The sequence below is a fragment of the Acipenser ruthenus genome, chromosome 48 (assembly GCF_902713425.1).
Source record: "Acipenser ruthenus chromosome 48, fAciRut3.2 maternal haplotype, whole genome shotgun sequence".
Taxonomy (NCBI): Eukaryota; Metazoa; Chordata; class Actinopteri; order Acipenseriformes; family Acipenseridae; genus Acipenser; species Acipenser ruthenus.
This window is the reverse complement of record NC_081236.1, coordinates 2,922,484-2,935,178: the sequence shown is the minus strand read 5'-3', so window position 1 is coordinate 2,935,178 and position 12,695 is coordinate 2,922,484. Positions and strand designations below refer to the sequence as shown.

Below are 12,695 nucleotides of genomic sequence, written 5' to 3'. Positions count from 1 at the left end.
CCTGCTAACCACAGTGTTTTGCAAAGGCAACGTTAACAACATGTTTTAGTTCCGGCCCAAATATGGTGAAATAACTTTACATGTGGGAGCAGAGAAACCGTTACGCACAGATGTTTGTGTACAATATCTCAGAATTGGTTTGTGACTCATTGCAGTCTAGTTAATCTTTTCTTTATATCACAATGTTCTTCTAAAAAAAAACACACACTGTTTTGTTTTACCAAGTCTATTGTTAGAATTTTTTTTGTACATTTTATATTTTGTGATGAGGAAGATTCTTGGTAATCCTCTTTGAATATAACTATTTTGCTAAATGAATTGATTTTGATTCTAAAAGCAATAAAGTAAAGACAAAGAACTCACAGCTTGAGAGATGTGAATTCATGTTTTAATATAACAACTATAATCAACCATCAGATAGTTCTCTTTTTATGGAATTGTACTGTTAGCCAGCAAGAAATGGTAGTAAATTAATGTGCAACTGTCTACAAGGGGACCATATTGACTATGTTGAGTATTTTGATTCATAGTTGTGTCAAGTACCCCCTCTTCTGGAAGCTCATGTTACCACAACCAATTTGATATAACTGGCAATCAGAGCATTCAAACAGGTATTCTCCAGCCAGTTGGCAATGATATTGCATTGCTATTCATATTACTTTATCAATGCATCCTCCAAACAAGGTCTTTGGAACATACACTGATGAATGCATTAGCCACAAAGTTCTCTGTGAATATGATGTCGGAATTTAACTACATGGAAATCAATACGTATTGGCTTTGTGGTTTTAAGGGAAGTGGTATAAGACCCTGCCATGTTTGCAAAAGAAAGGGAGAATAGTAAGCTCCACCCACCATTGCCATGACAACCTTTGTGCCCCTTTTTCAAGCTTTTAGTTGGTCTCATGGAAATTATTACTTTTTATATTTATGTTCCCTCATTGCAGCAATTCTCCACACAGATCAGGTGAACTGAAGGCGAAAATCCATGGCCAGAGAAATAAATGAAACGCCTCTCTTGCTGCACTGGCAATTCCTGGATCTGCCACAGGTCACACAGGTCACAGATCTGCCAGCAGCTGCCATAAATGTCACGTACATCTCCTATTGTCATTTACTCAGTAGCATCTATAATGCACATGGGAATGGCTTAATTTACAGTGATTTGTCACAAGGTATGAACTGGCAATTAATAAACTGCAAATGATCTACAAAAAATACATGTTTTTAAGGTTGCTAAACCATGATCATGTTTTTACTCTGCATGATGCTGTACTCTTTGATTCCACTGCAGGGCGATGTTGTTATGCTTTTGATGGAGACATTGAAGCACAAATACATTAAGAAAGGAGAGGTGAATGAAGGTTTAGGTTATATTCTTGTTTTTACAATACAATACAATTCACAAGGAACCCAAAGCGCTTCACACAAAACATGTCTAATGCAAAGTAAAGAATAAAATTGAAATAAAAAAGAGGGAAAACATGTGGTTTTAATTGTAAAATTAGAAAAACATAATTTAAAAAAGGCCCTTCCTCCCGTGTCATTATATTCACCCTGGAATAATCAGCAGCCCCGCATCCTGTGGTCTAGAGCCCCTTTCACACTGGTACTCCTACCCGAGTCCCGACTGACCGGGTCACAATCCTGCGTAGTGTGAAACCACTTACCCGGGGCATACTCGGGTCGGCACCGACCCACCTCAGGATGTGGGTCAATGCGCTTTGACCCTGGTCGAGTGCAGTGGCATGCCGTCAGGACCTTCAAGGTATTCTCTGCTGACCAGACAGTGCCAAGTAAACTGTCAGTCAAATGACATTACGTTGCTTCACTCACTTGCGTACAGTGTGCTTGCTTATACTATGAAGCATACTACTCTAATTATTATTTGTTCATTTGTCTGATGCCTTTATCCAAGATGACTTACAGGGTTTACTAGAGGTCTTTTAAGAGTCTAGGGGTTTCCTGAAGGGGATGTGATGAGCCAATAAGAGATCTGCATTTCCCCCGCATAAGTCTAAAACAATGACCAGACACAACGACAGTTGAGGGTATTCTCCTTTTCAGTTGAAGGGCTTGAGTGAGTTTAACCAATAGGTGAGTCGAAGAATGTCCTTTTTTTTAGACAGGCGACCAATCAGGAGTGAGCAGAGGCGGGCCATAAATGGATTTGACGACTCTGCTACCCCAGTCCATTTTGTCACTCCACTGGTCGAGTGAGACAAAATGCATGTAACAAACAGCCACGCCTGCTAGAAGGTTTCACTTCTGCAAGGATCATTTCTGTTTATTCTGTTTAGAAATATTACTGTTGATTGAGACACACCATGAGCCAGATTGCAGCAGGGATGAAGAAACATTTGCTCTAATCAGCATTTGGTTAGAGAAGCTGAAAAGATGAAAGGATGGTCATGTGAACATTGCTGCTGCAGGGGCAGTGCGTTCGCGCATTGTGTACTTGCTTCTGTCACCCAGGTCGACCCTGCTTCTTCAGAAAGCAGTGTGAAATCACATAGCCACCAACCCTCATGACACTGAGTTCAGACCCGGGTAAAGCATGCCAGTGTAAAATGGGCTTAAGAGTGTGGTTAGGAGTAAACAGGGTCAATCATTCATATAAGTAACTGGGTGCTAATCCATTCACACTCTTATAAGTTACAAACAAATCTTAAAATCAATTCTAAACTGCACAACATTGACCAACGTATTTCAACAGTGGAAACACTTCTTCATTTCTTTCGTGATTTTGTTAAAGAGTGGTCCTTGACGTGCCCACAATTGCCATGACAACCCATGTGACCGCTTACAAGCTTCTCTTCATAGGAATTCCTTTGCACCAGTTTGGCTTATATAATGTAGAGGTGCAACATTCAGAATGTATCAGTGTGTGAATCATTGTACAATGTTTCAGGATTTCCTATTCTGACATGTATATTCTTTAAAAAAAAGGGTAACTAGTATACTTGGTTATATAGCCTCAGGTCCACAGTTTGATGATGAGAGTTTCAAAACAGTATGAGAAACATACACACTCCCTTTGTGTAACTCTAACAGTCTGACTGGTTCTCTCTTATTATTATTTGTTTATTTAGCAGATGCCTTTATCCCAGGCGACTTACAGAGACTAGGGTGTGTAAATTAATCAGCTGCAGTGTCACTTACAATTACGTCTCACCCGAAAAACAGAACACAAGGAGGTTAAGTGACTTGCTCAGAGACACACAATGAGTCAGTGGCTGAGGTGGGATTTGAACAGGGGACCTCCTGGTTACAAGCCCTGTTTGTTAACCATTGGACCACACAGCCTCATCAGATCTGAATGCTGTCAGCAGAGGAAATGACATGTGAGTTTGTGTATGACAGAGTGATGCTGTGGGGGCACAGTGATACATCTCTTTATGCTGCCTGTACAAAACCCTCAACAAAGAAACCGGAAACCTGCACTGTCTGAGCAGGAAACCTGTTGATATCTTCAACAATGAGATGATCTCTACAGAACCTTGTTGAGTGTTCATGTTGCTGCTGTAAAGGACTGCATGCACCAGGTGCAGCTCCAGAAGTGGTACCCCAGTGCTATGGGATGTACATCCAGATCAAACATGTCTATTTGAAAGAAGATTCCGTGTCATGCCTTGTTGGGAGGTTGCCTCATGCTGTTTCTGTTTCAGGTGGGCTCCCTAGGTCTGGGATCTCTGCTGGCTCTCATCCACCCCCCTCCCCCACCCCCACCCCCACCCCCACCCCCACCCCCACCCCTCTGGCGAATGTTATCTACAGGACAAAGAACAAATAGAAATGTCAAGCATATAATATTTATTATAAACCTTTATACATATATCATATATACAAGTCTTCCTACAGAACTGTAGCTTCAGCAATTCTGATCCTTATGTTTGTCTATGAACATATTCAAAATACATTTAGGGATGGTGTGGAATTGAACCTTTTCAACCTGCACAACCTGCTGTCTTCCTTTTATTTATTTTTTTTAATTACGGTCTGATTCTGTCTTATCTTTTTTTTCAAGTAATAGAATCTAATTAATAGAGAATACATACACACTAATCTAACAACTACCTAGTCTATATTTAACTTATTATTTTCTGTAGCCTCTGCTTAACTGCCCCACGGCTTCTTCCAGTTAGGCCTTTCTAAGCTGCTGTCGTTAGCTACAGTAATACAGTGTGGACGGTGGGTCAGTGTTTTTGTAGGGTGCGCTTTATTGTGGGTTTCTATCAATGTGGCCTTCTGGCATCCTCTGAATGCCTTTCTATTTTTTTCTAAATTTCGTTTTAAACTATTTAAGGCAAAAAAACAAAAAATTAAACATGGAGTAATCGTGTGTATGGGCCTCGCTATGGTAGTATTTGATAGTACAAATATCAACAGAGTGAGAGGAAAATGTGCTTCCATTCGGCTTTTAAATCATTCAATCCGGGTGTTAATTGCCATTGATTGGTACTCAATTGAAAGGGTGAGAGAAAGGTAACTTTTCTTGATTTGAAATTAGTAATAGGCCTGTTTTAAAGGAAATACAGATATAGGAAAACCCTGTTTCCTGGAGGGTGCATGAGTTAGACCTCCTGTCTTTATAATCCAAGGATTTCAATTCATCCTCTGAGAGTTTACACATGCATTTGTGAAATGTCATTTATTTTTATGTTATGTCATTTTTTCCTGAGTAAATATTGTTATATATTAAATACATTAAACATTACATATGTTTCTTAATTGTTGATAGAGTGATTGGTTGCTTCTTGATTGTGAAGAGGGCTGACTACAAGGTAGAAGCAATGTTAGGTGTGTAGGAGTGACAGAGGCTTGTGGGTGTACATGGTGGCATGGTAAAGACTCTTAGGAATTGGTCTTTTAGTAGAGTCTGACGTTGATACGCCACTCAGGCGCGCAGACTTATTCACCAGACCAAACAACCACATGACAATACCAGCACTAGAAGAGCACAGGCCGACATACACAAACTGGAGTGTAAACAGAAAACACAACATCAAAACAAAGTACAGTGGGTAAAACGCAGGTAATAAAACAAAAGCTGGGCATAGAGCATCCGAGCGCTGCTCCCGCTATAACAGAGGTCCCGCTCCAGGAACCTTCTCCCTGACACACACTCAAACAGACTGTGGCGGGATTAGAATCCCTTAAACTAATCCCTATTCTTCAATACTAAGGATCCCGGTATACACACTGTGATCCTCAGTTGCACTCACGACCCCGGTTAGACTCACGGTGGTCTCAAACTGGATAAACACACAGTTGTGCCGCTTCACAGCTAATCCATTCACTGACCTCCAGCCTGCTGAGAACAAAGAACGGCTCTCCAGCTCCTTTTTAAAGCAAGTGGCCTGGGTTCATTGATAATCATGAGCTCAATTAATCCCTGGCCACTATCCACACTTGTCCTAATTAAAAAGGGGACTCCAACCCCAGCCCTGCCATATCCAGCATAAACTTACATTCCAACAAACGTTATTTATAAAGCCAACAAAAAAACAAAAACACAATATTTACAGGTGCAGGGCCTCAGCCCTGCCACAGAGCACAGAAGGTGTTTGAAGTCAGCTTTAAACCACAGTGTTCCTATTTTCAAGCTTACTTTGGGGAAGGCACAAAACTGACAGTTTTATTTAAGAACTTTATGTGTTTAAAGTTTCTACATCATAAAATACTCTAGAGCATTGTCACAAATAATAGGTTACTATTTTACAAATAAATATTTGTAGGAAAACTTAACAAATATTTTCTTTGGGACTACAAAACAGTTGTATGCTTCAAAGATAGCTGCCGTGAATCTTTGTTGGCTCCAAACCAATCATTACACATTATGCCAAAGCATTATCTTAAAGATTTAAAGCAATTGTACTGTAATGGTTTCAAACAAGTAATATAACTTTGACTGCAGGAAGGAACGGTTGTTTCTTGCTATGTTAATACCATTAACCGCTGTGTTCATCTCAAACTTTGCCTTTTGAATAAGGCCCTGTACCGGGCCCCTTAGGGTACATCCCCCTTGACTGGCCCTGTTGCAGATTTTACTATTCTAGGAGATGTGCTGGTTTTGTTAGTGCTTTGCAGTGCAGTGCTCTGGATATAACCCATTGGTTTTGTTAGTGCTTCGCAGTGCAGTGCTCTGGTTATAACCCATTGGTTTTGTTAGTGTCTTGCAGTGCAGTGCTCTGGTTATGACCAATGCAGTTTGGTGGTAAAAACCTGAGTATACACTGGAAGACATTTTATTACAAATATTGTTTTGTTTTAAGCTGCGATAGGGTATCCTGTAGTTCATAGTCATACTGTGTTGGGTTCAGCAGTTTTGTGATAGTCTTGTAAAACTGTGCTCAGCTTATGAGCCGTTCTTTGGTAGAGGAACGAAACTGACAGTTCTAGGTAAGAATTACAAAACGTGGTATCATTTTTGCTTATACTGTATAAACAATGTACATTATGAAACAGTTTAACACTGGAATCAAAATCATTGTATACTTGTACACTTTTAGTTCACCTCAATATGTAGAAATGAATTCACTGTACAGAGATGCACAGCAACAATACAAAGCAGTGGAATCCGCCTGTAAAGGGAATCTTTACCTCTGCTCATGTGATCTAGTTTAAGTGCTCTGCAACTGCAGCTTACTTTGGCCAAGTGAGGTGAGTTAAAAAACAGAACACAATTCTATAGAGAATGTATACCTAATGCATTAACATGTGCCAGTTGAAATATTGTGTTTTCATGTTGGTCTTTTATAAATTATTATTATTATTATTATTATTATTATTATTATTATTATTATTATTATTATTATTATTATTAGATTTAAGTTGGGACAAGCAGGAAACTATTTTTTTCTATAAAATACTAATATAAATCTTTTAAATATCTTTTTTTAAATATTTTTTTTTGTATTCCGCCATTTAAGTAAGTTTTTTTAAAAGGAGATTTACAAGTACATAAAATAAGAACATAAGAAAAGTTACAAATGCAAATCCATTCAGCACATCAATGTACAGAAGCATTGTCCCCTATTAACAACATTTTAGCTAATGCATTAAAAGTATTGATAAAAGCACCCAACCATTAGATGCATTTAAAGGGTTCTTGAAATGGTCAAATGGCCTCCTGTCATTTAGAACTTTTCCTGTGTTTTTAATGTTTTGTCAACAGGACCATGTTTTTGTTTTTCCTAAACTCTTGGCAAGAATATTGCAGTGTTTTAATTATACTGTCATTTGTCTTGCTTAGAAAAAGACCCAGTTCCCCCTAAACTTCACATCCTCGAGCCGTCGAAGGAAGAGATTGTGCAGAAGAAGCGGGTGACCCTGGTGTGTCTGGCCACTAATTTCTACCCGGATCACATTGAAATCACCTGGAAGATCAATGGCAAGAACAGAGAGGATGGGGTTAAAACAGATGATTATGCTACCAAGGACACCAACACATCCAGCATCAGCAGCCGGCTAAGACTGACCCTGAAAGAATGGTTTAACCCCAAGAACACCTTCACCTGTGCTGTGAAGTTCTACAATGAAACTGACGTACCAATATTTTTTGAAGAAAAGATTCATGGAGTAGAGGGTAGGTATCCTTTGCTCCAGATTCAAAGTTTGAGTCACTTTTTCTTTAAATGCAGCTCGTGTTTCACATACAGGGTGTAATTCTGGATCATGCTAATCTTATTTCAGTTTAAACAGTGGCGATAATGGGCCATCGTTTCAAAGCATTTGCTCCAGTCTCAAATGCACTTAATTAACTTTTTTGAACGACAGAAATTCAACAGCAATGTACAACACTGAGAAACAGAGTGCCTAAGAGACTTCAAATGTCATTACTAAGCTATTTGATAGTAAGCTTGTAAAGTCAACAGGTGTTTTTCTACTTTCAAAAAACAGGAGTTAATTAAAGACTGGAGTAAACGCTTTGAAAATATGACCTAATATTTATAAAGTTAGTATCTGATTTATTTACGTGGCTGATCTGGACATGATTTAAATTAATCATTTCTTTTTCTGAATTGCTTATATAATAGTTTAAAATGCCAATCCTATAAAACCTATTGTATAACATACAATTAGCAATAAATCGGTGTGATATGTAATATCCTAAGCATGTATTTTAATACATTTTATATTTGCTATACTTCCCTAATTATCGGCAAATGTCAGCGAGATGCTTTATACTTTAAAATAATCCCTGCAAATTCCATTGAATTCCAGTCCATCAGCTGCGATTCCTGTGGCGTTGCACTTGAAATTATTTTGATTTCCTGGCCATTTTAACATTTTCTTCAGGACTAAAAAAATAATTACAAAATAACAGCAAAAAACTTGTGATTCAGATGTAACCCCTCTGCAATCCACGGAAACTGTATTCAGATTCGTACGGGTTTGCAGACATTATTTTAAATGACACCATAGGCTTTTTAAATTTGAAGCTGTACTATGAAACGTATACAATATAACTTACCATTGGTAAAATGTAGACTTGAATCCTAATTTCATTGTTATGGGAAGTAAGAAGAGACATAATAAAAATCAGCACACACTATTTTAAACTGTAGAGAAAAAGGCAGCTTGCTGATGTGACTAAAACTACCATCTGTGATGAACCAGTTGGAGATGAAGTTCTGCTTGGTTTACCCTGAGTGTAGCCCAATCAATACAGTATCGTTTATGAATGCTGAATAAATGTGATTTTTATAGCCAGTGCAAATATATGCTCCCATGTCTCATTTTAAGTGTTGCCTTGTAGCAATATATATATATATATATATATATATATATATATATATATATATATATATATATATATATATATATATATATATATATATATAAGAAAAAAGAAAAAAGAAAAGGATATTTCAGGTTTTCCTTTTACTTATTGATCATTTTTGGTACACAGCAGTTTTCCTTTTTCTCAAACTTTACATATATATATATATATATATATATATATATATATATATATATATATATATAATGAACAAACGCTGCTTCAGCATCGTAACCCTGAGTTGTTTCATATTCATTTTGTAACAAAGTGTATTCTTTCTTTTTGTTTGATTTTCAGGATGTCTCACTTCAGGTGAGTGCCAACTCTTTATCAAAATAATAAATGAACAATATTTACACTCAAGATAAAGGAGCAGCAAGTATAACTGTTCCCTAAAAGATGAAATAATCTCAAAATAATGTTTGGGTATAAAACCAACAATCTGATTAGCATGGGCTTTCTGAACAAGTAGAATTCATAGTGTACTGTAAACAGACAACACACTGAAAAGTAATGCTCTAATTATAAAGTCATGGTCTTTTTGTAGACTCCATGCACAAGGACTTGGGAGCGGCCCGATTGACCTACCTCCTCATGGTGTGTAAGAGCGTCCTGTACGGTCTGCTAGTGACGGCGCTGGTGTGGAAGCTGAAGGTATGCATATTATTATTATTATTATTATTATTATTATTATTATTATTATTATTATTATTATTATGAATTCAATGTAATCTGAATTACAAACTACTTATTAAATATTCCTAATTGTTTTGCTGGCTGCACTTCTAAAAGATAAATGTATAAGAACCTTTCCGTATGAGAGGCCCACAGCCCATTGTAGTAACTCTTTAATCTTAGTTGGGTCTTCAAGGATCCTAATGATTCAGCATCAGCAGCCTGCATAGACAGCCCATTCTTACCCTCACCACTCTCTGAAGCGTAAAGGAGTGTCCCATGCCCTCTGTCCTGGGTCTACGTATCAATACTGGAAACTCACTGTCAATCTGATTACCACATTTCTTCAGAGAAGTTGGGGTGGAAATCTTCATCAGAATGGCACATGGAGGCCAGTGTTTTACACTGTTGGAAAGCATCAGATATTTGTGCATTCTTGGTTATTGAAGCCCCTGCCAGCTATCACCCTGCTGGTCTTTTCCATTGTGAATAAGTGATTGAAAACAGGGGAACGTTATTAATAACATAATAAAAGAATAGTTTGTAATTACAAACTATTCAAGGCTGTGAGACTGACACTTTTATATAAACTGTGCAACATATTGAAGATGTTCCATTTTGTATCATGTTCTTATATACTGCGAAACTAAAAGCATAACAATTATATTTATATATATATATATATATATATATATATATATATATATATATATATATATATATATATATATATAATTTATTTCTTAGGGGACGCCCTTATCCAGGGCGACTTACAATTGTTACAAGATATCACATTATTTTTCCATACAATTTGTATCTCTCTCCTTTGTAGCCTACAGGTGAGAAGTGCTTCAACTAAACAGGGTGCAGAATGTGGAAACTTCACAGGAAAGCCTGATAACAGAAATGCAATGTGTTCTTTATTGCTGTATTGCTTTTGCAAAGAAAATTGTGAAATACTGTGTTTAGAAATATTTCTTTTTAAATAACAGTTGATGGAGGACTTAGATGCCGCTGTGTGCAAATTAAAATGTTTAAAACGAGTGCAAGTCTGACTTAGATCAAATATTATAGGAGTATGGACATCTCAGAGTAGCTCTAGGTGGACTGTAATACACAACACAACACTGCCACACACATGCAGAGACATTAGCACTGGGCACCTGGACTGAAACACACAACACCACACAACACAACACAACACAACACTGCCACACACATGCAGAGACATTAGCACTGGGCACCTGGACTGAAACACACAACACCACACAACACAACACAACACAACACTGCCACACACATGCAGAGACATTAGCAGTGGACATGTTTTGAATGGAAGTAGCACTTCCTCCAATGCAGGCCAGTTTTACTGCAGTTATTGACATTCCTGATCTGCGGGTAAAGAGAGAACACCGACCAGGAGCTCCAAACTACTCATCTGATTGTACTGTTGCTGTTTTATGGGGTGCCATATGTAAAAAAAAATGTATTTTTTCCCAGATTTAACTTAAATCTTGTATTTTTCCCCAGATTTCTAAATGTTGTGAAAATAAATAAATGTTTTAAATGTGTATATTCAGATATAATTTATGAATCTAGTTACAAGTTTTAACATTTAGCTAAATATTTAACTGGCCAGCTAAATCTGGAGTTTGTATGCAAATGAGCTCAGTCTGCTTTGTGCTTTCGTGCGATTTGATTGGCTCTTGTAATGCTAATCGGGAAATATGCAAATTTCTGCATTACAAGAGCCAATCAAATCGCGTGAAAGCACAAAGTGGATGGTGCATACAAACTTCAGATTTAGCTGGCCATACCAGTTTACCATATTAAATATAGCATAGTGTAATAAAACATATTGAAAGCATGGTAAACCATAAGTAAGCATTGTGCTTAGAGAGGTATTATAAAACACATTTAAAAACATGTTAAACCATGGTAAAGTACTGTGGCAAATGCATAGCATAGACATGGGAAAAAGCATGGAAAAACTGTCAGATTTACTGTGGTAAACTTTTAAAATGAGTGTGGGAAGCCTGTAATGGATATTTCATTTTCTTGTGCTTTCTTTTTTAGCATTACCATGTATTGTTAATAAACAGCTTGCCAAAAATTGTACTTGTGACCTTGTGGCTTTTTTTCCTTCTGTTATGTTTTATTTTAATTTTAATTAAGGTTCAATAAAAATAACTTTTTGTTTACTTGTGACTGCTTAAGCCCTAGTAAATGCTCACAAAGTAGATTTTATCAATTTATTTATGACCAAAAATGATGTACCAGTACTAGGAGGGTAGCTGCTGCAGAAAGCACAGGCTGCTGGGAGATGGGCTCTGTTCTCAGTTACTGTACATTTCCTTAATACAACTAATTGAACATTCAGCCTCTGGGAGCTACAGCCATGCATTGACTGAATTGATAGTAGCGTGTATATTACTGATTCAAATGATTTCAGCATCACGACCCACCCATGCAATACTAAGTGCCAATTAGTACCAAAAAGCAAACTGGTCTTGGTTTGTTACATTGTTGCATGCAGTGCAGAAACTAATGTGCTAATTCTGCTAATAAATAAATAATCAATTATTAATGTTAGCAAGAGAGCATTCTAGGTATGGTTCCTCAGACCCGTGTCACTCCTCCAGCAACCCCACCTCCCACATCCTGCATCAGCACTAGGAGTGGTGAGGGAAAAAAAGACAAAACTATGCAGTTGTATCCAGAATCATTTTGGTGATGAAAAACTAAAACTGTTATCTTTTCTGTGTGTAATTTCAAGATCCTCCTTAAAATTGTGAAGCTGTCTCAACATCAGTTTTAAGACGGTGGGTCAGACTAGGCTCTCTCAATTTGGTCATAAAATGGTTATTTAGGTGGTGTAATATTAAAAAAAAGGATTTATGATACACTGCATTCATGACAAACACCACAAGTTATACTGAAGAAATATATTGTAAAAATGAAGTACCTACGTTAACCTTTGAGAGCTATGTCATCTTATGTATGTAAGATGATGCGTGCATGATGTAATAAACACTTTCCTCTTTATTCTGCATGCTTTTATTCATTACATATTGATTTGTTCAACGCTTTTTACCATGTAATCCTGTTTGGCAATACATCATTTGTTACCTACTGTGTCAGAGCAGGGGGAGGATGTGTGCAGTGCAGAGGGTGCACGTGTGTGTGGGTGTGTGGACATTGTGATTATGTGTGTTGACGTCCGGCCAGGTAACAG

At 37.4% G+C, this 12,695-nt stretch overlaps 1 gene segment (V, D, J or C); it reads left to right on the top strand.

Annotated features, from left to right (window-relative positions):
• Positions 1 to 3,536: 3,536 nt before the first annotated feature.
• On the top strand, positions 3,537 to 11,146 carry LOC117407780 (T-cell receptor beta-2 chain C region-like). The segment is given in 6 exon segments: positions 3,537 to 3,582; positions 6,358 to 6,402; positions 7,256 to 7,588; positions 9,083 to 9,097; positions 9,333 to 9,439; positions 10,293 to 11,146. Coding segments are annotated over 6 exon segments (573 nt in total).
• The last annotated feature ends 1,549 nt before the right edge of the window (positions 11,147 to 12,695 follow it).